The following is a 27623-nucleotide window of genomic DNA, read 5'->3' on the forward strand; positions in this document are numbered from 1 at the left end:
TGGAGCACCGGACTGAAATCTCAAGGTCCAAATCAAGAGCAGGAGACAGAGCACGAGCAAGGAACTCAGGACCGCGAGGGGTGCACCCACACACTGAGACAATGGAGATGTTCTATCAGGAACTCACCAAGGCCAGCTGGCCTGGGTCTGAAAAAGCATGGGATAAAACCGGACTTGCTGAACATAATAGACAATGAGGACTACTGAGAACTCAAGAACAATGGCAATGGGTTTCTGATCCTACTGCACGTACTGGCTTTGTGGGAGCCTAGGCAGTTTGGATGCTCACCTTACTAGACCTGGATGGAGCTGGGTGGTCCTTGGACTTCCCACAGGGCAGGGAACCCGGATTACTCTTAAGGATGATGAGGGAGGGGGACTTGATGGGGGAGGGGGAGGGAAATGGGAGGTGGTGGCGGGGAGAAGGCAGAAATCTTAAATAAATAAATAAATAAATAAATAAATAAATAAAAACAAAACAAAACCAATTCACAAGACTCCAAAAAACGTCTGAGCCTCTCAGGATGCTGATTGCACTAGAGTTTGTCATTGGAGAAAATCTTCCCAGATAAGTACCACCAAGGCCAGGCCCTCAGCTTTATGTCTCTTAGTTCATAGTCATCCTTTCATGAGGGTTCTTAGGAAAAATACGCCTCGAGGCTGAGTGGTTGCCAGTTGTCACTGGCGGTGATAGGGGGTGCTTGGAGAGGGTTTGCTGTAAGAAGGTAAATATGAATGACTCGAAAAGGAAGGGATACTTACACAGTTTAGCAGTTAGCAGGTAGAAAGAGCTATCTGTTGTGACAGCATTTTGGAATATTTTGGTGCCTTGAGGCTCTTCTGTGTCTCCAAAGAAGTTTGGACCCTATCATAGACCATTGAGGAAAATGAATATTTATCTTTGGTCCCTTCTCATCCAGAAAGAAAGGTAGGTAATGAAGGTATTAGGGTTTTTTTTGGGGGGGGGGATCTATGTAGTTTGTATGTGTTCTTTGTACATGTTCATGGGGGTGCATGCATGTGTGTAGTTGGATATGCATGAATCTATGTGTTGTGGTCTAAGATTGACGTCTGATGTCTTCCTTGATCACTTGCCACTTTATTTTTTAAGACAGTCTTTCACTGAGCTTACAGGCCAGAGCTCATCAGCTGGCTAGTCTGTCTTGCCCTTGGACTCCATGAACCCTCCTATTTTTCCCGCACTCTCTCCTCCAGCACTGCCAGTGCTCCCAGTTCTTACATAGACGTCTGCCAGTGCTCCTAGCTCTTACATAGACGTCTGCCAGTGCTCCTAGCTCCTACATAGACGCCTGCCAGTGCTCCCAGCTCTTACATAGATGTCTGCCAGTGCTCCCAGCTCCTACATAGATGCCTGCCAGTGCTCCCAGCTCCTACATAGATGCCTGCTAGTGCTCCCAGCTGTTACATAGACGCCTGTCAGTGCTCCCAGCTCTTAAATAGATGTCTGCCAGTGCCTCTGCTCCTACATATATGCCTGCCTGTGCTCCCAGTTCTTACATGGGTTCTGGGGATCCAAACTGAGGTCTCTGTTTATAGAACAGACACTATCCAGTAAACCATCTTAGTAGCCTCTAGAATTTTTCCATTTTAAATTTTTTTCTGTAGTGTTGGTGATTGTACTTCAGTCCACGAGCAGGAATTGTGGACTTGATGGGAACAAAGCACCAAAGAAAACCCTATCAGTGCAGAACTATAACAAATGCCTCCCAAATAATGAGTTACCATGCCAAATAATGTCACACATACTTAATCGGACACCAGCGGAAGACATCATATTCTGGTCTTAATGTCAAAAAGGAGGAAGCGCAATGCTTCTTAGGCCTCGGTGGCCCTGCTGCAAGTTTTTCTTTGGAATAGTGAGCCTGCAGACAGGCAGAGGATCGTGGCCTCTGGGTGCCACTATGAGGAGGAAATACACGGTAGAGAAATGGGAGAAGTCAGACAGTCCGTGTGCTCTGGAGAGAGGCTGAACACGCGGCAGCCGTGAGACATGGGCTGATGGGAGTCGCCTGCCCTGCCACTGAAGGCCATGCCATATCTGGGCCATGTCAGGGTCTGTGGCCCTGCCACAGCTGCCGTCTGTGTTGATATCTGTGACCCATGTTACCACCAAAGGCTATGAGAATGCCTGAGGTCTGGACTGATGCCTAAAGCCTGTTGATGTTGTCCAAGGTCCCTGTTGATCAGGCCCTGGGAGAGCTGGCCCTGCACCTCACAGGCCCTGGGAGAACTGGCTCCTTCACAGGAGAGCTAGCTCTTATATAGCATGAGCGTGGGAGAATGGCCTAGGCATGGGAGAGCTGGCCCTGCCCCTCACTGGCTGCCACACATAGGGAAGCTACCTTGCCCCTTGCTGGCAACAGTGGGGCAGAGCAAGTGGTAGTGTGGGCATAGGAGAGTTGGCCCCAGTGGCATGATCAAGGAAGAGTTGGCTCTATCCCTTGTTGGCTGCCAGGGGAAGAGCTGGCCATTGCTTGAGTTGGGTATCACCAGAGACCAGGGCTAACCAATTAAGCTACCATCCAGGCCTACATCCAGAGTTTTGAGTTGGCCCACCCAACATCCATGACCTGCTGGAGCAGTGAAGGGACAAGTCCTGCAGAACCATAGCTTCAGGATCTCCATGACTCTGGGCAAGAACAGGATGGATATCGAAGATGAGTATCAGTGAGGGTCCAGTATTGGTGTAGCAGAAGTCAGAAGACTTAAACCAGACCAACAGCTCATTCAATGAACATTTGCAAGAAAAGTTGTTTGAGCAAAGGGTCTACTGGCGACACACCATAGCTCACAGTACCAATATGACCAACAAGTATGTGATGGAAAGCTGGCAAGGCAGAAGTGGGCTTATTTTATCATTTTCATTTTTTCTTTTCTTTTTGGGGGGTGGCTACAAAAATGGGGTATGCACATGGAGCGTATGTTGTGAAATTCCCAAAGAATAAACAAAAATTCAAACACATAAAGCAGTGGGCCTCAGGTCAAGGAGAGAGAGCTGCAGAAGCTTTTGTGCAGGAGAACCACCCAGGTGTGGAGTTGCTTGCAAGCTTGGACCAGGTAGCGGCTGCTGCAGCCTTGGCTGAACTCCATCTGACCCAGACAACACTCAGAACGCTGCTGGGTTAGCTGCCAGGTGCGGTGATGGATAATGGCTGTGGCCTGATTCTCGAGGTGGCATGGACCCACTGCAGTGTGCTGTGGTCCCGTGTGAGCCCTAGTTCCAATGAGGGGGCAAGAAGGATAACACAGATTGGTCAGACTTATAACAGGAGTTTGTGCCTACATCTTCCCAAGCAGCGTGGTCTACAGGTTAGGGAAGCTGCATCCTTATTCTGGGTCATTGGATTGATGGTAGTGGCAAGGCCGTCAAGGAAATGTTTGGTTCTGGAATCCCAATATGGGCTTTCAGGTAAAATTATAGAGTTCCAGAATAGGATGATGGGTGGGAACATCCAGGCCTCCCATGTTTACAAGTCACCTCCTGTTGTGGGATATTCTGATCACATTTTGACACTCCCAAGACTAACAAAGCTAAACCTTGAATCAGAGGGTGGAGTCAACATTCAGCTGGTCAGAATTAACCATAGAGTTTTTGGTGGACCAAGATTATGATAGAGAGACAAAGAAGGAACAGTGAGGAGTTTAGAAAGATTCTCGGGCCTTTTCAATCTGGAAGTGTGGAAAGTCAGAGTTAGCTGATCCTTCCTCCATTACTCTTTAGATCTGTAAGCTTTTAATCCCAATATCTGACTCCCAAGTTTTATTTAATAGAACAATTTAATCACTTCCTCTGGTGCTTTAACTTCTTCAATGTCTTTGTCACATAAAGATTCTAACTAAACCTGGCGACAGCAACCCCAGATCTTCAGTGGCATCTCACAGTACCAGAGAACTTTCCCTCATGATGCTCTTCCTCAAGGGTCTCATTCCAATCCTACATGCCAACCAGGCATCAACACAAGTTCACAGATCTCAGGATCCAGTACTGGTCGCAGTGTCAGAGCACACACCTGCGGGTCCAGCACCATGGAAGCAGAGGCGGGAGTTTTCCTAGTTCCAGCTCATCCTGGAGACATAGCAAGACCCTATCTCCAAACCAAGGGCTGTGAATGTGGCTCAGTGGTAGGGTGCTGACATGGTGCCTGCTGGGACTGGAACCCAGCCCTGGAGGAAAACACGTAATAGGTTTGTGTGTTAGAGGAAGACCTTATCACATCAGGGCAGCTCCTGTGGTTCTGAGGGTTTTTTCTATACCTCAGGGACCTTACAGTTCTTGTCTCCAAATATCTGTATCTGTTTGTCCTCAACATAGCTCTCTATTAGAATTAAACTCTTAAAATTCTTGCTGCCCTGATCAACTTCTCATCGGAGGAGGAACCACAGCATTGGTGTGTTTAAAGCTCCCTAGATGGTTCCATCAGGCAGCTAAGGTTGGGAGCCACTGCCCTGTTCTTCAAGCTCAGTTAGCTTCTCCAGAGCTGTGTATGGAATGAGGCATCCTGGACCCCCATCTTGATTGCATTCTGAAGGCAATTCTTTGGGTTTTGTCTCTCTGTGTGTATCTCCCCTGTGTTTTGTTTGACAGAGACAGTATCCCAAGGAGTAGCCAATAGGTCTATATGAAAACCTGTTTAGATATAGAGACTACAACACATGGACACTCTCTATTACATTTAACTCAGTCCAAGACAAACTGCAGCAAATGTTCACCTATTTGCATTCTCACCATCAGGTCAACATTGTCCTGAACACATAATTGTTCCATTCAGCACATTCAAAGTCTAGTGCAAGGAAAATGAGCTAGCGGGTCTTCGGGAGCACTTGGCCACAGGACACATAAAACACACAATGTGACAAGTGCTGAACGCCTCCGTCAGCCCATGTTTGCTCACTTGCCACAAAACTCTCCAAAAGCTTTACAAACATTCTGATCCAAGCGTCAAGGTGACTAAAAATTGAGAACTTAGCAGAAGTCTGGTGGGTTCTGTTGCCTTGTTAAGCCAAGTTCCTGTTATGAGCGAGGCACCCAAGAGATGCTCAATCAGTATCAACTAACTTGAAAAGAGAGTGTTCTGATACAAAAAAGGGTTGGCTTCTGAGGGGATGGCGAGAAAATAGTCCTTGAAAGGGCCTACTATGTGTTTTTCAGACAGCATGGATTTTTATAACCCTAGGAGGTGGGTGTTCAGGCAATTCTTGTTGTGTGTATACATGTTTGTATGTGTGTACGGGTGCACGTAGTATTGAAGACTAATAAATCACTCCAAGCTCCACCTTTCAGTGTGTGAATCTGTAATTAGACAGGCGCAAAGCAGGGACAGTAGCTCAGCTCCAGGAGGGTCCAGGGAGGGGCGGGGGCATCACCCGTGATAGGTCACACTCATGCTTTCCTCTGGCCATTGCAGAGCAACCCTAGTGGCCTAGATCCCTCACTCGGTGACCCAGTCTGGCTTTGAGTTGGAATAGAAAACTCTTGCTGTAAAAACACAGCTCTCCGTGTCCCTTTCCCATTCCAACAGGAGCGGTGTCTGTACTTGGGGAGAAGCCAAGCACAGCAACCGATTTCAACAGAGAACTGAGGAAACACCCCCACTGAGGTTCTCATAGCAACATAATCACGTACAGCAGCAGCCTATTTCGGTGGGAGCCTGCTTCAGCGCCCCTCCTCCCCTGTTAGTCACAGAATGGATGAACAAGCAGAAGGAGTGTGGGGTGGGGACAGTGTTGGGTTGAAAGTCAGGAGGCTGAAGAGCTGGCTTCAGACGCTTCCACAGCTTGTCAAGGGACCATAGAAAAATGTCTCCTTCTCTGTGATCTAGGGTCCTTAGTCTGCAAGAGGACTGGCTCAGTGTGTGGGTGGGGATCTTGCTTTTTCTAGTCTTATTTGATTGTGCAAGTACTGAGCCTCTTTTGATCCAACATCGCAGAGTCTTTTGATCTGGGAGAAGATGCTTAGAAAACAGAAGGTACCAGAGGGTAAGAGTCACTCTTTAAATGCACTTATACCCCCGCTCCCCTATAAAACTTTTGGAAGAATGGCAGGATGGTAGTGAAGAAGACCAGGTATTGCCAAAGATCACTCATTTGTGCCCAACTCCAATTTAGGTCTGTGGACTGAGAAGGTTGAGGTCATTCATTTGAATTTACTCTTGTTCAGAGCATATAATAAATGTGGTTCAGTTAACCCAAGCTTCTTGCTGCGTTTTCTTTAATCCTTCCCATTCTTCACCGTCTCCTCTTCCCGTTTTTCACTTCTCACCCCCCACTTACGGCAGTATCTCTTCTCTTTGCTGGAGGATCTGGTCTGATAGAGGAATTCATCATACTGAGTCTGGTTTGGCCCTTTTCCTCAATGGATCCGGGTTAGTTGAGGACAATCACTCTTACACTTCCTGACTATCAAAGGTTACGATCAGAGTAAGCAGGGCATTTGGACCACATGAGTCAAATGGAGACGGAAATAAATTGAGCAGGATGTAATGGGGGCACCTGTGAGGTCCCTGTCATTGGCCTGTGGGGCCGGGAAACTTGAAGTTCAGCTGTCTTTGAGATAGCCAGCTAAAGTGTCCTGAGTGCGGCCTCCTTCCCCCATTGTTCTGTCCCCCAGTGCCTGACAGATGGCCGAAAGGGAGAAAAAAAGCTCTCAAAGTGAAGACAGGAATGCATTGTATAAAAATTCACACCCCCCGCTGCCGCCCAAACTCCCTTAAAAAAGGATCTAGAGAATCCTAATGGGTACGTGACATCCTCACAGCTCTCTCCCATAAAAGGGACTTCAAAATCTGCTGGTGGGGGAGGGGGAAGGAGGGGGGGAGGAGAAATGTGGGGCCAGGGTGGGGGGCTGTCAGGCAAGACAGAGATAGGGAAGGTAGACGGCAAGTCGTTTCATTGACTTGTTTCTGATCATTTTCCCAAGCCACCTAGAGCGGCCACCTTCAACCCAACCCGATTCTCCTGAGAGAGGTTTGAAGCCCCTCTAGTCTTGGGCTCAGAGAGTGAAGGAAAGGCTAGATAGAGACGGCCTACTCAGTCCTAGAGTTGAAGGAGTTAAGGAACCCTCCTCCCCCTTCCAGACACCCATCCTTTCACTCCCCAAACCGTAATCCGCGAAGGATCCAGGAATCGCCGGAGGGGGGGTGGTGGTGGCAGGGAGAACGACGACGAAGACGAGGTGACGGTGGCCGAGTCTTACCCCGGGTTTGCCTTAGCTAGGAGGTTTCGCACCCGGGCTGAGAACCTCCGACAGCCTCGCGGACGCAGGCTTCCGGGAGCCTGGCGCACGGCCCTGCAGCGTGCGCTCAACCCTAGCCCCCGCGCCAGGTGTGCGCCGCGACAGGAGCGGAGCGGAGCGCAGGCGGCCCCCAGACCCCGCGGTCCCGGGCACGGGGGCGGGCTGGGGGTCCCCGCCGTCAGCGCCCCGCCACCGCCCGCTCCCGCGCACCTCCCACCCCGCCCCCACTCACCCGCTCAGCCCCCGGGAGCGCCGAGCAGGACGCGTGTTGCTTCGCCCAGCGATCGGCAGAAGTTGGGAGAGTTGGCGTCCGCCTCCCGCCTGCCGGACTTCGGAACCGCGGCTACAGCCCGCTAGCCCTCGGGGCCGCCTCCCTACCGCCCAGCCCGCCGCGCAGAGGAGAGGGGCGCGGAGGGGGTCGCGAGCTCGACCAGAGAGAACTTGGAAGTGTGCGAAGGGATGCAAGGCAGATGAAGAGCGAGGAAACGTGAACAAAGTGGCGACCGCAGGAGGGACTCCACGGAGCTCGATTGTCGCCGAGGACGCTCAGGCAGAGGGGCTGGCTGGGGATTTTTCCCCCCTTCCTCTCGCATTCTTTGGCTCTCTTTTAAAGCCATACCAGCCCTCTCTCTTTCTTTACTATCTCGAATCCCCAAACCCTTGTTGGCTCTTATGGGCATGAAACACTCCTCCCGCTGCCTGCTCCTCCGGAGGAAAATGGCGGAGAACACAGTCGAAAGCACGGAGGTAAGGAGGCGACCGGGCCGGGGCTTTAGGCGACCCTGCCGCCCACCAGGACCCCCGTGTGCCGCCGCTGGTAACTGCTACTACCGCTGCCGCGGTGCCAAACTTTCCCCATTCCGCTGTGTCTCTGCCGGCAGAGAGAGAGAGAGAGAGAGAGAGAGAGAGAGAGAGAGAGAGAGAGAGAGAGAGAGAGAGAGAGAGAGGAGTGTAGGGGTGGGGGGCGACGGTGCATGACTCAGTTGCCCCCGCTTGAAAATGTAGAAGTCTTTTTTCACCCCCATCGCCCTCTCCTGCCACCCGCTGCTCCCTTTCTGCTCCCCCAAGTCCTAGACCCTGGGCAGCCCCGTTCCCTTGCCCCTGTGCACTGAATTCCGATAGTAATCCCGGATCCTGGCTTTACGCAGAGCTGGGGTGGGTTATATTAGGGCCAGGTCTGCTCCCTGCAGTACCTCGACCATCTCCCACCGCTGCTTTGGGCTTTACCCTTCAAGCTCGAGGCGGTCCCCAACCTCCGGGTTCCTGCAGCACCGCGGAGAGCTCTCGGCCTCAGGGGGCCGACCTGGTGGCAATACTCAAGCACCTGCAACCAGGTCCCTCCAGCCCACACCGGGGGTTGGACTGAAGGTCGGCAGTTCAGAAATGCTAGAGGAGACGCGGGAGCGCAGAACCCGGGGAGGGCTCTCCGGCCACGGCCCCGTTCAGCACCAGGGACAGCGCCTGCCGCAGCCGAGCCTGCACGGGCGGTGGGGGCTGCCCGCCCTAGGCTGCGGCGCGAAACGGGTCTGAGGCCCCTTGTCCCGCAGCAGCTTTTAAGGAGGCCGCTCTAGCTCCACGATACTCTTGCCCTCCGTCTTCGGCAGCCCTCACGGCAGCCCCTTAGTTGCCCTTTCTCTACTCCGGAGTTGGCCCTGATCTTCAGAGAGCCCAGCGGGGCTTTGGGTACCCAGCAAGTCTGTTCTTTCGTCTCACTCTGACCCCGCTGTCATTAAAGCGGGATGGTTCCTCGGATCTGGGCACCTGTAGTCACGGAGGGAATCGGCGTGGGCAGCCCCCTTACCTTCACGGAGGAATTGAGCGCCGAGGTGGGGGCGGAGTGGGGTGTGTGTGATCATCCCTTATTCGGTGGCAGGAAAAAGACACAGAGCAAACTCCGGGGCTCTATTAATAGCCCAGTGTCTGGTGGGGCTGCCGTACATTTCACATACGGTAACCCATATGCAGCGTGGGGCGGAGATGGGGGTGTGGCGCGGCAACAGTCCCGGCCTAGCGGGAATGCAAAAACAATGTGAAGACCCTTCCTGGCCTTCTTTCCTAGAGGTCACAACTCATTCCCACCGGACAGTGTAGGCAACAAAGCTTAAGAATCCCCATTTCCTGGGCACTAGAGGCAGCATGCTTCTAGCAGCTGTCTATTTTTTAAATAAACGTGCTCTAGGGCTTGAAAGACAAGGGGTATTCAGCAGCTAATGTTTTGTTCTCCTTGAGTTAGGGCAAAGCCAGCCCGTGTATCGTTCCCTAGCCCATCCTCTTCCCCACCCCCAGCCCGAGAGCAGACCTTTGAAACCGAGTACAGTACCCAGCGCTCAACATCGCAGCTGAGTGACTCTCTTCATTCCCCTCCCCCTCCGCCCTTTGATCGCCCACCCAAGGAACAGGTTTCTAAAAATAGCTTGGAGTCTCAAGGCCGCGCTCTGATAAAGTGTTGAACCAGGCACGTAGCAGTCCCTGAAGCTCGGTATCTGTGGCTCTTCCCCTCGGTTTCCCTACCCCACCTCAGTTCTGCTTGTCTTAAAAATAAATAAATAAAAATAAAAAAGTTTTCATGGGTCCTGATCTGCCATCACCCGGACTGGCGCGTGGAGTCTGGTGCAGACCCGGGTCACATTCCGCAGTGTGCAGTGGCGGCTGCGGCTCTCTCCCTCTCCGTGAGGGTTAAAGGCGTCCGGAGCAGGCAGAGCGACGCGCGACAGGCTATTTTTACTTGCTTCCCCCGCTGCTCCACGCTCCCCCTTCTCAGCAGTCGCACATGCCAGCTCTGCTCAAGGCATCAATGAAAACAGCAGTAGAGGCGGGGGCGGGGGGCTTGGCGGGGGGGGGGGCGGGGGGCGGGGAGAGAGAGAGAGACAGAGACAGAGATTGAGAGAGAGAAACAGAGAGAAAGAAAGACAGAGAGAGGTGGGGGAAGGGGAGGAGGCATAAAGGCAGCTTGGTAGGAAAATACCCAGCTGGGGCCCCGTGGAGGGACAATGAATCAAAGGAGGACAGAGGAGGTTCAGCTCTCAGCAACTTCCTTGGAGAAAGGATGGAACACAGACTTGGTCAAACAAACGTGCCCAGCGAGGCATCCAGGCCTCGTGACTACCGCTTGGTGTTCCTCCAGGAACGGGCTGTTTTTGGAATAAGCTAGGAGAAAAGCAGTGCTTCCAAAGTGGGGTATTGTGGGGGTGCATTGCTTGCACGTTGTAGGGTTGGCAAGAGCCACCTTGTGAAAATGTGGAGGTCAGGGTGACAATGGTTTCTGCCCAGTCCCTAACAGGCACTCACTCTGTACCAGGAAAAAGTAGACACCTCCCCTAAGACCCCAATGGTCTGGCTCTTGTCCTCAAAGAACTTACAGGTTAGTGGACACTCCTGCTGGAGAGCCCTGTTGCATCCTGCCTGGCCTCTGGCTGGTCTTAGCACCCTCCTTGTGTTCTGTCCTCGGACTAAGGCTGTTAAAGAAGCAAAGGCGAATATTTGGTTTTCACTATATTTGAGGGCACAAAGTAGCCTGAGGTCAGGTAGTGTCTACAGCCAGCTGGTGGGCTAAATCAGGCTTGGAACGTGGATTGCCTTCACTTTGGATTCGTTGCTCTTTGCCCTACTCTTGCTATTTCTAGCAAGATGCCGTGTGAATGGGAGTGGATGGGGAGTGGGAGGAGAGGATTACTTTGGAAGGAAAAAAGGCAATGGGGAGGGAGGCTGAGAGGATGGCAGGATGAGAGGAGGTTTTTTTCATAAGGTAAAGATTTGGAATGAGGAGACAGTCATCAGGCAGAGGTAAGGGGTGAGGGATGTAGCTACTTGTACTGTGACCATAGTCTCCAGGCCCGAAGCTAGGAGAGACCGTAGGGCATGGAACCTTCAGTGCGAGTCTCTGTGGCTACAGTTGGTCCTGAGTGCACCTTCAATCACTCCGATTTCGTCTTCTTAATTTGTTCATCTGAGCTGTTTCTGTGTGTGGTGTCAGGGAACACCGGGGCATTACCCTACCTCACTTCCTGCTTCCTCCCGTGCCCTCACTTCCAGGCCTCTTCTCATTAGTCTCTGAACCCCAGTCAAGCCTCAAACTCTTGAGGGTGACCTTGAACTCCTTATCCTTCTGCCTCTACTTTCCGAGCGCTAGGATTATAAGCATTTGACACACTGCGTTGGGACTTACCCAGTGCTGGGGATAAACTAAGGGCTTTGTGAATAGAATAGGCAAACTCTACCTCCTGTGACATCTGCAGAGCCTCCACTCCCACCCTTTGCAGCCTACCCTCAGTGCCCAGGGAAGGCCCTTTATCCTGTGCCAGGGCCCTAGCCTTTGGCAGCTGGCCATGCTGGTCCAGTCTTCCCATCCTTGCATGGCTGGCTTTGGAAAGGATACATCTGCTTTGATAGGGCAGCTCTCTCAAAATTTAGGAGCTGCCCCAATTCCTACAGCGTACCAGGGTTCTTAACACAGTGGGCAAGGCCCTTTAACATCTACCCCATGGGAGTCTCCAAGATGGCTGAATTTAGGACTGAATGCCTTGTGTTCTTCCCACCATTCCCTCCATCTAGGAAGCCTCTCCCAATTCTTCTTTTCTCGGGGGGAGTCGCCCTCGACCTGCAAGACTCAAATCAAATGTTGCTTCCTCTGGGCAGCCTTCCCAGACCTCTTATTTAACCTCTCTCCTTAGGGATAGCAATCTATCACTTCTTCTTAGGCGTTTGTGCCGCTTGCCTCTTGCCTTTCCTATTGCAAGATAATTGTCTTTTATACATATCTCTTTCTCCAATTGGATATGCAACTTTTTTATATGTTTTGTTTTTGGCGTGGTATCTGCCTCATAGTAAATAACGTGCTATATTGAATTGATTTGTGTAATTAAAAGACTTTTTCAAGCCTTCTGAGTTTCTAAAAATTGGGGTCCCCATCTCATATTCTTCTGCTGTGCTAGAGCCAATGCAGTCCTTTAAAACTCACAGTGGATGAAGATTCTGGAATCCAGAAGTTACAACCACTCAGAGCACTTTGGTACATTCTGGATATTCGCAGATCTATCCAATATTTGGTAATCATTGCCTCTTGCTATGGGGTATTCATCTAAAAGAAGATAAATGTATTAATCACAAGGGCCTCTTACAAGCCAGGGAGTCAAAGGGCCCTTCTCTGTTTTTCTTGCTGAACTGATTCTTGGTGAAAACCTGATGCATTGTTTATGGTTAGTAACTCTTCGATTGGGGATCCATCACCCTAAAGCAGGGCTAGAAAAAACAGTTTTGCAATAACCCTTTCCAAGAATGCTTCTTGGATGTTCTGTCGACTTGCTGACCCACAAAGAGAATCGTCACAGACTGAGGAAGATCCTACAGTGATGACAGAGTCTGGGTACCCATGAGCACAGCTGGAGTTATGGGGGTAACTAAGCCGACTTTCCAAGTGCTGTGTAGACTTACAAGTCTACATTAGCTTCAGCTTCACTTTCAGCCAAAGTGCATGGCCCCATTATCCCAATGTCAGAGAAATTAGAGACAGAAGTAAGAGGAGGCAGGAGGCAGATGCTTCTCTGAGGATGAGCTGCTTCTAGGTCTCTTTCTGAGGAGCGTGCCCACCAAATACCTCCTCAGGCCCTGGAGTCAGGTGACTCAGTTTTAAGTCTAGTTCTAGGCTCCCTAGACGTGTTGCTGTGTTGAACCAGTAACAAGAGAAGATTGCTGTTATGATTAAATACATTTAGTCTTGTGCTGGGGTTAGGAGTCTGGCTCATTCCTGGCCAGTACTTGGTGTCTGGCTGTTATCCTGCCAGCTTATACAAATCTTGCTAGAAGAAGTTCAGTCTGGGTGGGCTCTCCCTTCTTTACCTCTCTTGTCTAAATGGCCCCTAATGCACAATCCACATTCATATTTCTTTCTTGAGCAAACACTGATTGAGCTTAGGAGATTAAAGAAGATATCCACATGTCTTTCCCCCTGGCAAATCTGGCTTTGTAGAAAGTCCTAAATTGGCTTTTGGCTGTCAAAGAGGGTGAAACACAACACTCCTGTCTCCAATTTGGGAGTGAGCTTCATTTCCTCCTCTTTGCTAACTGCGATGCGAAGTGATTCTCACATACCAGTGTGGAACATGCAGAAATCTGTAAAAACACTACTTACACCTTGGACTGTACTGTGCCAGCAGGGAAGAAATGGGCAGCCTGACAATGTGTGAGCCGCCAAGAGGCTATTGTGTGTATGAGACACAGGGGGCTTCATCTTTGCGAACTGAAGCAGTCAAAGGATGGATGGGGACCTCCAAAAAGTTGCTTTGTCCATTACTTTTGCCTCTGAATGCCCTTACCCAAGATGCCTAGCTGCCTACCTGGTGGTCTTTTGTCAAAAGGCTTCAGAGAAAATGGTTCCCCTAGCTTCCCGTATCTCTGTAGTTGAGAAGTTCTTCCTGGCTTCTGAGCCTGCTCTTTCAGATTGTAATTACAGTTACTTTTGTAAAACTAGGTGGTTAAGTTTCTAGCTAAGGGTTTAGTTACCGACTCCATTTTTTTCTTCTTTTAAAAGAGTCTTATTATGTACCTTTGGCTAGCCTGGAACTCATTATGTAGATCAGACTAGCCTCAAACTCACAGAGCTCCACCTGCCTTTGCCTCCTGAGTGTTGGGATTAAAAGTGTGCACCACCATGCCAAGCCTGTTAACTTCTTTTATAGTTTGTGTTCAAATCCCACCCCCTCTCTCTACTACTCTGAGATCAGGCTTCTCACAGGGGTCATGCAGAGGGGAGCATTTGAGAAGACTCTTCTGTCTGGTATCATTCAGGCTGTCAGTTCTTTCACACAAATATCTTTTTATATTTCACTTGTTATTAGAATTCTCTTAAAGATCATAGCTTTCTTCAGATTTTTAATGGGCTACCCATAGGTAAAGATCCATCCATTTTGATAAATGCAAACAGTTTGACCTGCACATTTTCATAATGTCACCATCGTGGAGCTGAAACTCAAATCTAGACAGAGAACAACACCCTCGCATCTCAGAGCAATGATGTTTCTGCCCCCTTTAAAGAGAGCATCAAATTTCTGGTTCTGACTTTTTTTTTTGTTATTTCAAAGCCTTTATTCCTTTAAAAATGTGAAAACACACAAACACACACAAAACAAACATACAACACACACACACTGGTTAACTGAAAGTGAATCTATTTTGCAATAGGAGAGTATTTTAATAGTCTGACAGTTCTGCGATTTGAGCATGACACGTGCCCATTTTGAGCTTTAATTCTTCGGCTGTAACAGAAAATAAAAATGAACAAACTAAGAAATCGTGGTAGGATACTGCATATAAAATCCTTATCAGACTAGGAGCACACTGTGCATTCTCACTCTAACTCTTCAAATAGTTTCTAGATCCTTGTTAGCATGATTTTGTTTTAAATAAAATTTTGGAAAATACAGTGGAAATCAGAGACTCTGCTCTGAATAATGCCAATAAACCCAAACTACACATAGTTACACACAATTATGAGTTATTTGTACACACAAATGAGTACACACAATTATGGTTACTAGTATGAAGACCTATCCAAAATATTTCTTTTCACATTTAAAAGAACAAACTCTGCTCCATTTCCCCCTGGTTCTGACTTTTTGCTCATGGTTTCTGGTATATCTTGACCCATAGCATCATCCAAAGCGCTATTCTTCTCCATGCAGACATTGGAAATTGTGCACAATGAGATCTCCTTCCTCTTCACATGACCTTTAGATGCCCTGTTACACATTCCATCCCATGGGACACTGGGAGATACATGCTATTCCCATTGTGTAGGTTAAGAAGTCAAGGCAAGGATAACTAGTGTGACTTTCCAAGGCCCTGAAATGAGTATGTTCCAAGCCCCTAAACTTTGACTCTAGGTCACCAAAACCCACATTTTGTCCACTTCATGATCTGGAAAGACATGAGGAAAACCAAAGTCAAGAACCGAAAAATGAAAACAAAGGAAGGAAAAATCAATAGGAAAATGAGGACCTGTAGGCTTGGCAGCCATCTAGAAAAGGTCCCACTTTCCCTTTTCTGGGTATCCTCCTGTTGTCTCCACTACCATCTTGCCACCTTCACCTCCAAAGTTCTCAGAAATGCCGTGTGGGGAGCAAGGGTATAGCAGAACTTGCGGTGGAGACCACTATCTCGCCCCTCCCCCCACATCCATGCAACTCCTCCTGGAGATTGTGTTGGTGGGCCAGGAAAAAACACTCCTGTCTAATAGAGTGCACCACCTTGAAGGTTAAGTTCAAGGCCATCAGAATCACACCTAGACTCCGAGCTAACTGCTTTGTGGGAAGAAGTGAACGCTAAAACTATTTGTTGATTGGTTGGTTTTCAAAGATCTTTCTGCTTTCATCACTTACTTGCATTCCCTAGTGTTATTGTAGTGGAGTACCACAAACTGGGTGGCTTCAAATGGAATAAATTAGTTCTTTCACAGTTCTGAAGCCAGAAGTCTGCAATCCAGATGCCAACAGAATTGGTTCAGTCTGGAGGCTCTGGTGAGCATCCTCTCCTGTTCCTTCCCCTTCTCAGCTTCCTGTGGTTGCCAAGTGTGCTGGGCATTTCCTGGCTTGTAGCCATAGCACACTGGTCTCTGTCTCCATCTTCACAGGGTGCTCTGCCGTGGTGTGTGTGTGTGTTAGAAGGTCATTTGCCACATTGGCTTATCTGCTCTCCCCCACTGCAGTGGGACTTCACGACTTCATCTTTACTTGATCACTTCTGTTAAGATTGCAATCCCGGCTGGGCGGTGGTGGTGCACGCCTTTAATCCTAGCACTCAGGGATCAGAGGCAAGCAGATCTCAGTGAGTTCAAGGCCAGTCTGGTCTACAAGAGCTAGCTCCAGGACAGGCTCCAAAGCAACACAGAGAAACCCTGTCTCAAAAAAACAAAAAACAAAACAAAACAAAACAAAAAGATTGTAATCCCAAATGAAGGAAGTCATCATGAAGGAAAGCCACTGTCTTAGGATTTCTACTGCTGTGATATAACACCAAGTTCAAAAGCAACTTGGGGAAGAAAGGGTTTATTTCAGCGTAAAAATCTCAGGCCATACTTTAATCACTGAGGGAAAACAGGGCAGAAACTCAAGGAAGGAACTTGGAGGCAGGAACTGAAGTAGAGGCCATGGAGGAGTATTGCTTATTTGTTGTAGGATATTTTGGTTGCACTTTGACACTCCCAAGACTGACAATAAAGTTTACATTGAATCAGAGGGTGTAGCTAGGTACTAGCTGACCAAAATTACATAGAGGTTTTGGAGGACTGAGGCCATATAGAGAGACACAGGAAGTACTAGGGAGGGGCTTAGGAGATTCTTGGCCCTTTTAGATGGAGGAAGGAGAGAGAAAGAGGAGCTAGCTGGTTGCTTCTCTGCTGCTGTTCTTATCAGTCAGGTTCTTACCTCAATATCTGATTTCCGAGGTTTTTGTTGTTGTTGTTGTTTGTTTGTTTATTTATTTATTTATTTATTTTGAGACAGGGTTTCTCTGTCTTTGGAGCTTGTCCTGGAACTCACTCTGTATACCAGACTGGCCTCAAACCCACAGAGATCCACCTCTCTCTGCATCCTGAGTTCTGGGATTAAAGGCGTGCACCACCACTACCTGGCTTGGATTTTTTACTAATAAAGTATAATGAGATAAATGTTTCATCTGGTGCCCAATGTTCATACTCTGTGTGAGGATGTATTGCCGTGACTGGTGTAATAAAAAGCTGAATGGCCAATAGCTCGGCAGGAAGTTAGGCGGGACTTCTGGGGACAGAGAGGACTCTGGGAAGAAGAAAGGCAGAGCTGCCAGCCACACACAGAGGAAGCAGGATGGGCAGTATGGGGAAAGGCAGAACATAGATGAATATAAATGGGTCAACTTAAGTTATAAGAGTTATTTGAGAACAAGTCTAAGCTAAGGCTGAACTTTCATAATTAATAATAATTTCCCGTGTTGTTATGAGCTGGTAGCTGGCGAAAAAGCTTGCTATATTTACTGGTTTGTTCCCCATAGTTTGCTAAACCTGCTTTCGTACACAACCCAGGACCATTTACTAACATGGCCCATAGGGGGCCAGAACTTCTCATATCAATCATTAATCATGAAAATGCCCCCATAGACTTGCCTACGGGTGATATGATGGAGATTAAGTCTTCCCAGATGGCTCTAGCTTGTGTTGAGTTGGCAAAACCCAAAACCAAACCAAACCAAAACCAAAAATAAAAACAAAACTAGCAGCAACAGCAGCAGCAGCAACAACTCGAACCTCAAACCCCCAAACCAACAACAAAAACATCCAAGACAGTCAGTCACTTTCATGTATACATCTTTTGAAAGGAACACAGTCCCACAGGTAGGGTCACCCAATACCAGGCCCACAATATAGTAAGTTGAGTCAGAACCCGGCTGATGAAAGAGTGGAAGGTTGATTATCCAGTCCAGACTATTCCATCACCCCTTCCCTTTCCTCTCCCCACACTGCCCTCTTCCCCTTCACTTAGCTGCCCGCCTAACCCAGGCTCTCTGATTAAGGCTTTTCCATAGAGCTGTGGCAATTATCACAAGAACTATCATGGTTAATGTTTATATTCTCATTTCCATTGGCTATAGTAAATGCTGCGGGGCGGGGGGGGGGTGCACTGTGTGCCTTAATAGCAGCAGTAAAAAGCAGGTCTTGTCAATTGCATTTTGGAAGTGAGGAAATTGCAACTTGCAGTGGTTAACTGTCTTGACCAGGAGTAGACAGTTGGTAGGGGGCTGGTAGGTAATGCTCTGAGTTGGAATGTGCTCCGTTATTGACACATCTCTCTCTCTCCCCTTTCTTTTTCTCCATTTCTGCCTCTCCCTCTTTAATATATTATTGGTGCATGTGTGGTGTCTGCTTCGCTCAAATGTATGTTGCACATGTGTACACGCAGAGACCCGAGGTTTGTATCAAGTGTCTGACTTTATCTCTCATCTTCCTCCTAAACCTGGAGCTTCCCAATCCAGCAAGATCAACTGACCAGCAAGCCCACCTCCCCTTTTAAACTCAGGGGCTGGGGATCCAAACTCAGGTCCTCACGTGTCCATGACAAGTACTTTACCATGTTGCCCCCTCCTGACTCTGTCCTCTCTTTATGGACACTCCTTACCTCAAGCTTGTCTTCCCTTTTGCCTTACACCAGCTCCTCCCCACTAGATGAACTTGTAGGCATGGGAAAAGGCACACACCTTTTTGACATCTGCAGACCTGTAACTGTACTGCAGTGGGTGAGCTCCCCAGGGGATTTGTTTGGGAGTTGCCAGTGGAGTTATTTAAGAGGCAGAGCTGTGAACCCATCAGCAGTGTACTGGCAAGGCACTCTGGACGGCAAGGGGACAGCCAGTCTCTTGGCATTTACTAACAGTTAAAGAACAGGCTACTGATTGCTTGGCCTTGAATGAAGGCTGAAGGCAGGCTCTTGGCCTCTCTGGCCAAACTGTGACCTTAGCTATCTGCGGCTTGCCAGCTCTCGCAGGTTACTCCGTGTATCTGCACCTGGCATTTATCCATGATCTGTAACAGAACTTCATCCCTGAAGGCCATTCTGAGTGGTGAGTGGGTTTGATCACACAAGTACAGTGGTTAGCATGAGGTTTGCGCTAACCAATGAGCCTATGAGCCATCGTTAATCACCTGGCCTTACCAGGTGGAGTCTTAAAATGGGAGCAGACAAACAGAGAGCCTTAGCTGGTGACATCATGTGATTGGTGCAGCAGAGGCAGGAGCTGAGCAGGTATGGAAAGGCTCAAGTTTAGGTGGTCCAAGACAGCTGGGAACAGGAATCCAGCATATATGTTGCCTTTGGGTGCCCTGGTCCCGTGGCAACAGGTTTGTCACTGGAGGGTGGTCACAGGTTGACCTTCTGCACTGGGGGCTCATTCATCCCTGGAGGGTAAGCACTCTGGTACCTGATAACATCTTTAACAAAAGTGCAATCCCAGAACATCCCCGATAATCTGAGGGAAATAGAGAAGGGAGCATCAGTCGGGCAGACTACAGTGTGCCCGAGGAAGCACACATGGCTCAGGTGTCGCTGTGCCCCTGCCCAGCCTGTCTCCTTAAAACAAACGAAACCAAACCAACCTTCACCTGTTAATTACTGTATGAGTGTAGCCCTCTCCTTAATGTTCTTAATGGAGAGAAACTGAGGCAAGAGAGGAGAAGACAAACAGGAGAGAGATGCCCAGGCTCACAGGAGAGATTGGATGGTTAGTTAATGAGTTGGACTTTCTCCCCTCTTGCCTGTAAATCCCTTAGGAGAAGATTGTGTGTGCTTGGACTGGCCCAAGCTAGTCTAGTTGAGTAGGGCCAAATTAGGCTAATGGCACTACAAAGGGAGTGGCGATTAGCAAATTCATCAATTAGGGCCCTATTTGCCACTGCATTGTGGGAGATAATTTCCCACTAGACGAAGTAAAGTGGTGGCCTTTCAACACTGGGGCTCCCAGAAAATGAAAGGCTGGGATTCCCGCAGATGCGTTCAATTCAAGGACTCCATCTCTCCCAGACAAGCAGTTATGACAGCAAATCTCTGAAGAGGCTCAGAGAGTCCACAAATGATTACAGCCAAGACAAAAGTGTAGATAGGATTTTAACTGAGGACTAGCCTTGTTAATATTAACACGCGATCGGCCAACTTTTGACTCCAGGTGCACGTGTGAATTAGGTACAGACAGACTAGTTAACAGCTGAGTGATGTTACACCTGTGTCCCACGCCCCAGCACCAATCTCCTTGTAATAGAATCTCTTTCCATGTCCCTCTGCTCAAATTAGAGCTGAGGGTTTTAGTGTGGAAGAGGAAGGCTGGGGGCATCAGTTTTGAGTTTCCATCCCTGTGGGCTTACAAAGCACATTGTATGGGTGGCTAGGAGCGTTACATTTAATAATGACGTTGGACACAAAGTAGCCTGGCAAATGTTTTCTTTCTTTCTTTCTTTCTTTCTTTCTTTCTTTCTTTCTTTCTTTCTTTTTTTTTTTTTCTTCCTCTTGGAACTTGCCCAGCTTTTGTTTTGTTGTTAGTGGAAAATTTAGAGTTCGGAGTGGGAACAGTTGCTTCTGATATTCTGGGAGAACTGATGTGAATGAGAGACTCCTGGCAGGCTATGGGAGTGGGGGATGGGTGTGCTTCTGCAGGGGTCTGTGCACCCCTGTCTGAGGGGGCAGGTACTGTGTACAGACAACCATGCTCACATCCTTCCACACTCATCCTTCCACGTGCTCACCAAATACAGGGGGCAGTTTTACTTGCTGGCTGGAGCTTTGGAGATAGAGGCGGTGTCTGAAGTCTCAGCCCCGAGAGCATGTCACAAGTGTGGGACATGGTTAGAGTGACTTCAGTTACTTTTCCTGCCTCCGCGATAAAGATGCCTGGCAGGAGCAATTTATGGAAGGGGAGGGTTTATTTTGGCTCACAGTTTGAGCCTACAGTCCATCATGGTAGGGAAAGGTGGGGGGGGAGAAGGGGGATGGGAAGGCTAGAAGGGGCGGGGAAAGGCAGGGAAGGGGTGAGAAAGGGCGGGGAAGGGATGATTGTGAGGCTGCTGGTCACGCAGTGTCCCAGCTGAATGCTGGTGTTCTGTTTGTTTTCTCCTTTTTATTCAGCCCACGCACCCAGCCCTTGGGATGGTGTCACCCATGTTTAAAACAACCTAGAAACTTCCTTAAGACTCTCCCAGTGGTGTCTTCCTAGGCGGCTCTCGATTCTGTCAAGATGATAGTCAGCTCTGAGAACAGCCAAGTGGAGAGAGGGCTGGGTTCAGGATTAAGAAGGTGGCTTTGCGGCCTCAAATTTCCGTCACGTGTTATGTGGGTGCAGGGATCTCCCCCAGGGCTGGGGTTTGGGCTGCCTTCTCTTGCTTCCTCTAGGTGACCTCATCCTTGCCCTGACTTCTCCTTGGTTTGTATGTGGTCTGCGTACAGAGGTTGAATGCATTTGGAAGCTTTGCCCTTGGAATGGTGGGAATGGAAGATGGCCCTTTGAGAGGTGGGGCTGGAGTGCAGATGGTCAAATCACGGGACAGAGGTGAATGAAATTATCTTCGCGAAACCCATTGCTGTGTAGCAGGAATAGAAACAAAGAGATGGGGCCGGCGGGGAGGTACTTGAGTCTCATGACTTTGGCTCAGCACAGGCTATGGGACTACAGTCTCGTTCTGTCTCCCGATGTGAGATGAAATGGTTCTTTCCTACTGCCATAAGATGTTTTCACCTGCCTTCCGTCAGCAGAGGCCCAGCCAGTGCGGCAGCCCAACCTCAAACTCTAAACCTTGAAACTCTGAGCTGTCTCAGTCCCTTTTCCTAGGTAGCCTGCCTCAGGTGTTCTGCGACAGTGTGACACTGAGGACGGCAGCTTCCTTTCTGGTTCATCTGCCGCTGCTTCCCAACCTCAGAGTTGCGGCCAAGCTCTCCCCTTCAAGGTCACCCCACATGCCTATAGGATCTCTCCACTTAGACGTCTCATTGGAACCCCAGATCTCTTGGGTGTTCACCTCTAGTCTTCCTCTCTTTCCTACAACTCCCGCTTTCTTCTGCTCTGTGTATCTTCATCTTGCTGAATATTAAGTCACCAAAGCTACAGACCTAGACTCCTCTCTTTTCAACAAGGCCTGGTGTGTGTGTGTGTGTGTGTGTGTGTGTTTCATTGGTATGTATGGTGTATACGTGTGCAGAGGCCAGAGGAAGACAGGTCATGGGATATCTTTCACTATCCCTTTCTGCCTTATTGCCTTCAGACAAGGTCTCTTACTGCACAGGAGGCTCGCTGGCTAAGGCAACTAGCCAGCAAGTTCTCAGAATCCATTTTCCACCCCCTCCCAGTGTTGGAGTTAGAGACGTGCAGACATGCCTGACTTTTACATGTCTAGGTGCTGGGGATTTGAACCCAGGTCTTCATGCTTGCATAAGAAGTGCTTTTACCCGTTTGGTCATCTCCCCAGCACCCTTGAAGCTTGTTAGGTACTTGTTACCTCCCAATCCCAAGTCTGTCCTCCATGTTCCAGGCCCCCTGTGATAAGGAGAACACAAGGTTCAGCAAGGACTAGGAGCCAGAATTTTGTCGCTGGTGACTGGGACTGCCTTGCCCTTTGGCCACAACAAGAGATGGTAGAGATAGCCAGAGAGGCCTGGAAAAATCTATCTGGAAACAGGTGGCTAAGAGTTTGGATCTAGCAGCTTGCTCCCCCTTGTTGGTCTGTTAACTCTGGCTGCTCTTAGATTAAATGTCGTCAGTCAAGGGATGAGAACTGAGAGTGTCTCTAGCTACAGTCTCACAGTGACTTTGCACAGGCAAAGTGGACAGGACACCCACGTCAGTCAATTTCCTTGTCTTTCTGACAGAAACATCAGACATACAGTCAGAAAGGCATGCTCTGGCTCATAACTTCAGAGGGTGCTGCCCACAATGGGAAGAAAGACATGGTGGAATAATTCAGTACTTGTGGAAGTTTGTGGGAGAGATATTCACATCATGGCATGTCTGGGTCAGGAGGCAAAGAAAACTAACCTGGAAGTAAGCGTCAAATTTAACCTTCAGAGTATATCCCCAGCAACCTGCTTCTACTGAACAGGGCCCGTGGCCACAAGGGTCTGTGGCCTCTCACACAGCACCACCAGCCGGGGGATCAAGAGTTAAGCACACGAGTCTACAGGGGAGATGCTGTTCAGAAGCCATCAGACTTCTGCTTCTACTTTGGCCCGGGCTTCTTTGCTGCACACCTGCTCTTGGTTCAGCACTGCTTTTTACTCTTTCATCTGCATGGTTAAAAATAGATCCTTGCTACTCTCCGATGTAAAGCAACCCAAACTGCGTGGGCAGCCTGTACGGAGGAGCACTGTGATTTTTGCCGCAGGGCACTCTAGTAGCTTCTCTCGTAGGCTCTGTTGAGCCTGCACCCTGCTCCACTCTCTCAGTGATCCGAGATCCTTGAGCACTTCAGGTCCATCCTCTGACTCACCAGTGGAGGCCTCGTGATCTTGTGGGGCCAGTGGGGACCTGTCCTGAGCCCCAAGGATGAACGGCCTCTGCTTTCCTTTTTCATTCATTCTAGTTTCTCTGGTCCCCATCTGATACCAGACACCACGGTCAAAGGAGAGAACCAAGAGGCAGAAGCCGTGGTCTGGTGTCTGTGGTTGGAGGCTAGCAGGCAGGGAGCTTGGTGATGTCTCTGAAAAGCAGGCGAGGTGATTCCTGTCTGTCTTGCTCTATGGAGTGGCCCCTTAATAACCAGGGATAATGGCATCAGAAATATTTTGAAAGTGTGCTGTTAGGGAAGGTTAGTGTCCTCCAAGATCTTTAAGCCTTAGTGGGAATTAAATAATTTTAGGCTGAGGGTCATGGGATTCAACACACTGGAGTTAGAGTCCCACTAGACAACCGTTTATTGTGTGGCCGGCCATTGCTGAGACTGTATGTGTTCTCCAGAGCTCTGTGAAGCCAAGAGTCAGGGTATCTGAGGTTTTCAGCTATCTCGCCATCATAGTTCTGATGCTAACCCGGCAGAGCGGATGTCCTCTCTACTGGTTATGCCTGGTTAAGTTCCCTTACATTTTGGCAGGCGAAAGGACCTTTAGACCCGCCCAACACCTTACCCGACAGCAGGGGCTTTTGGAGGTCTTTTTTGGAGTTTCTGTGTATTAATCTGTTCTTCCCAGTACAGTTTCAGTGAATCCCACTGAGCCCCAGGAGAGCATCCATTTCTTTATGGTGCCGTCTATCAGATCGCCTGTACTTTGTTGTTCCCAGATATCTTTGGAAACCCAGCTCTGGGCTTCTTGCATGTCTTTCCCCCAGTACCAGTTTCTTTCAAGCATTCTGACAAAGGGAGCCAGAATCTGAAGAAAGAGAGCGTCACATGTCAGGAGCTTTGGGACTATCTTTAATAATGGCTGTGAATTTAGTCGCGTACCTGTCTGAGGCAGACCCATGCGCTAGCGTATACCTTTCAAGAGGCTTTTATTTCATCTAGCTTCAGATAATGAATACTACATTGTAGCATGTTGCCCTGATGCTTTCCTCCGAGGATCCTAAAGCAACTTTACAGATCTCGGAATCTTTCTCCAGCCTCAGTCCAGAAGGACAAGGAGGATCTGGACAGAGGAGGGGGCAGGGTGGCAGTGACTGCCCCCTGATGACAAGTTGCCCTGTTCGAGTCAGAGAGTTGGTTTGGGGGCTGGAGATCAGGTGCTGTGGTCATTTTCCAGGCTCTCCTGAACTCACCCTACCGTACTGCTCCCTGCAAGGTGCTGCCTTGTCCCCTCCCGGGGACCAAAGATGTTAGCACCTGACTGGCTTAGTGTTGGAGCTGGCCGTGGCCCCAGGACCTTCTGACTCATCTTGCCAGAGTTGCCAGGAATGCCAGGATTGGGAATGCCAGGGAACAGCCTGGTGCTGCCCACTGCTGCTGCAGAATGGGGGGGGGGGCAGTTGCTGGCCCAGGCAGTGGAAACTTTCTGACCACATCTGTTTCACTGAAGGCAATGAAGCATGCTGGCCATCTTAAGGCTGCTCCTCCCGTTCCCCTGCCGTCTGTCCCCAGGACATCTGTGGGGCTTCCTGTGCAGAGCTGAGTACTCTACCTTTATACTACCCCTCTCCCAGGTCTTCAACAGCCCCGTTATTATCCCCTGATTGGCTAGGTCTGTCCTGGGGTAGCAGCAGCAGCAGCAGCAGCAGCAGGAAAGGAGGAGAGTACAGTCAACTGTGTATCCCCCTGTTCCTTCTCTGTGTGGTCCGTATAAACCAAGATTTCTTGTACAAACTGGAGTTATTACCTACTTCTCTCCTTAAGGTACATGGACTCTGAATTCCGGTAACTTCTCTCCTCTCACCTGAGATCCAGGGATCGTTGTGGAGCCCCCCCCCACAGCTGTGATGTCCACTAAGCCATGTTCACAAACAGAAATGGTCAGCCTCATTCATTTAGCGCACTCTGTGCAGGAAGTGGGCACCTTTCAACACACCAGGTCATCCAGTCTAAACCTTAAATAATCCTGTGAGTGGATATGCATCCTAACTTCAGTTTACAGATGAGAATGAGGTTGTGATCTAGACAGGCTCAGCAATTTCCCAGTTGTGGTGCCCACAAAACTGGTTTCAAGAGAACCAGTTATCCTTCTAGAACCTACGTGGTCCCTGGTTGCCCTGGTGTCCCCTGTACCAGTCACAGCAACACTTCCTGGAGCCATTAGACTTGTAAGTTCCCCAGAGTGGACCCACTGGGTTTAAAAGCTCTAGAGGTGGGGTCAGTAATCATCTCTGTAGGTGGATATCATGGCCACAGGATGATCAGCCTATGACACTGGACTGCCATCTACATCACCGGTCATCACCCTTCATGGGAATCCAATGGCTCCATTATCCACTGATCAGAGCCTAAACGATTCTCTAGCCCACTCAGGGGAACAGGCTGTTCTCAGGGTCTATGCATTGCCCTTGGCCTTGGCAGTTTCTTGAAACTTCTATTCATGCTGGAGTCCTGGCTGTCCCTGCAGTTGACTTCTAAGAACTATGTACATAATTTCTCTGGCTTTGTCTTTCATTGGCGTTTTCCTTAATTACAAATGCAGTGGTGCTAATGGGGAGGCATGGACTAAGCCGGCCCACACATGACTCACATGGCCTCTGGAAGCTGCCATTTAAAGACCAACAGGTGTGTGTTCAGAAGATTAGAGCAAAGAGGAAGTGCAGTCACCCTGCTACCAAATGTGGGTGGCATCACCTCTGCCTTCTCACTGCGCTCCTGTCACCATTGGAAATGCTTATTTGAGTCTTTGGCTGAAAGTATCTAAACTTGAATCTGATTTCAGTAGAGAGGACTCAAAGACCAGAGAGAAGAAAAGTAGGTTCAAGGACACAGGCAGAGTCAGGGGTCAAGCTGGGACTAGAAATGAGATCCTGGCCCAATATGGTCTTTGAGGCCACTGAACCCCCTAGAACAGCCCAAGCTTTCTTCAAGATCTTTTTATGAGTCCAACTAAAGACAGGTTCTCTGTGGTCATGGAGATGAACTCTGGGTTCTATGATTCATGTACAGGGTCAAGTCTCCCCAGTTAGGAGATTAGGGAGGTACTTAATGGAGAGCTCAGAACACTTCCTTGTGGGGTCCAACAGGAACCTTGGATGGGAAGTGTTCCAGACAGGAGCTGTCATCATTGGCCATTTGTCCCCATGACCACGGAACAGCACTGGCTCTCATATCTCAGGCAAACCACGAGAGGTGCTTTCTTAAGGCTGGAGTCTGGCTCCTCCTAGCTTCTAACTCTAGGGCCTTGAGTTAGTGAGTAATTTTCTATGGATCGCATTTTCTACCCTGTTCAAAAGATTCGTGTGAGGGTCAGATGAAGACACGTTAACAAAGCCTTTAGCACAGGGGCTGCTCAGTGAAGGGTGGCTGCTGTTCTGGTAGTGATGGTGATAGCTGTTCCGGGTTGCTAAATGCTTGCCCCTTATGAAACCCAAAAGGCAGATCCAGTCCGCAAGCTAAAATTGAGCTCAAAGAGAGCAAAGAGCAGTATATCAACCCTAACTGTCTGGGATGACGCCCAGTGAGGAAGAGAGGCTGTGCTAGATTCCAAGGAAGAGGGACTCAAGGTAAAGTCACTTAGACTCTCAGGGTCTCAGTCTCCTTCCCAGGGTTATTTGTCCACTCATTCCTTTGTGTATTCAACAGATGGAATTTTCTACTGCTAGTCCCATGTCATTTATGATGAGAGGATGCAGTTAAAACTAAGACCTGGCTCTATCGGCCTCTCGTGTGTGTGTGTGTGTGTGTGTGTGTGTGTGGTGTAGTGCACATACATCCTTGTATAGCTGATATGATCTCATTTCTGTAGTCCTGTCTAACCTGAACTTACTCTGTAACCCAGGCTGGCTTCAAACTCAGTGCAATTCTCCTGTCTCAGTCACCCAAGCGCTGGAATTTTAGGTGTGTGCTACCATGTCTGGTGGTCCTTGTCTTTGAGAAGCATACACATTTAGTAGAGATTTGGGGGCTTGGTAAGGAGAGCATCAGTCTAAGGGAAATTAGGAAAAGCACAGGAGAGAGTCAAGAGAGGACTTCGAGAGGGGCTGCTAGGGGAAAACGTAAGACTCAGAACCGAGCCTGGTGTGGTGATGTATGCCTGTGATCCCAGTCATCAGTGGGTAGAGGCGGGAGAATCAGGTGTGCAAGGCCATCTCTGGCTACATAGTATGTTCAAAACCAGCTTGGGTTCCCACAAAAACCAGGGGGGAAAAAGACTCAGAACTTTAAAGTCAGACTTCCCATACTGAGACCTGCAGTGTGGGAAGAAACGAGCCAAAGGCCTGTCCCAGAAGGCTGTGAGCTTGGCCCCCCACCCCAGCC

General features: G+C 49.1%; 1 protein-coding gene across 2 annotated transcripts in view; it reads left to right on the plus strand.

Moving 5' to 3' along the window:
* The first annotated feature begins 6409 nt into the window (after nt 1-6409).
* Nucleotides 6410-27623, plus strand: part of Prmt8 (protein arginine methyltransferase 8) — an 88204-nt gene continuing 66990 nt past the window's right edge. The window contains exon 1 of one of the 2 annotated variants that reach the window (XM_057766258.1): nt 6410-7999. In XM_057766258.1, coding sequence (XP_057622241.1) covers nt 7925-7999 — 75 coding nt within the window. In that variant the 5' untranslated portion in view covers nt 6410-7924. The remainder of the gene's footprint in view (nt 8000-27623) is intronic. The other variant, XM_057766250.1, reaches the window with a different exon arrangement.

This window comes from Chionomys nivalis, chromosome 1, assembly GCF_950005125.1.
Source record: "Chionomys nivalis chromosome 1, mChiNiv1.1, whole genome shotgun sequence".
NCBI lineage: Eukaryota > Metazoa > Chordata > Mammalia > Rodentia > Cricetidae > Chionomys > Chionomys nivalis.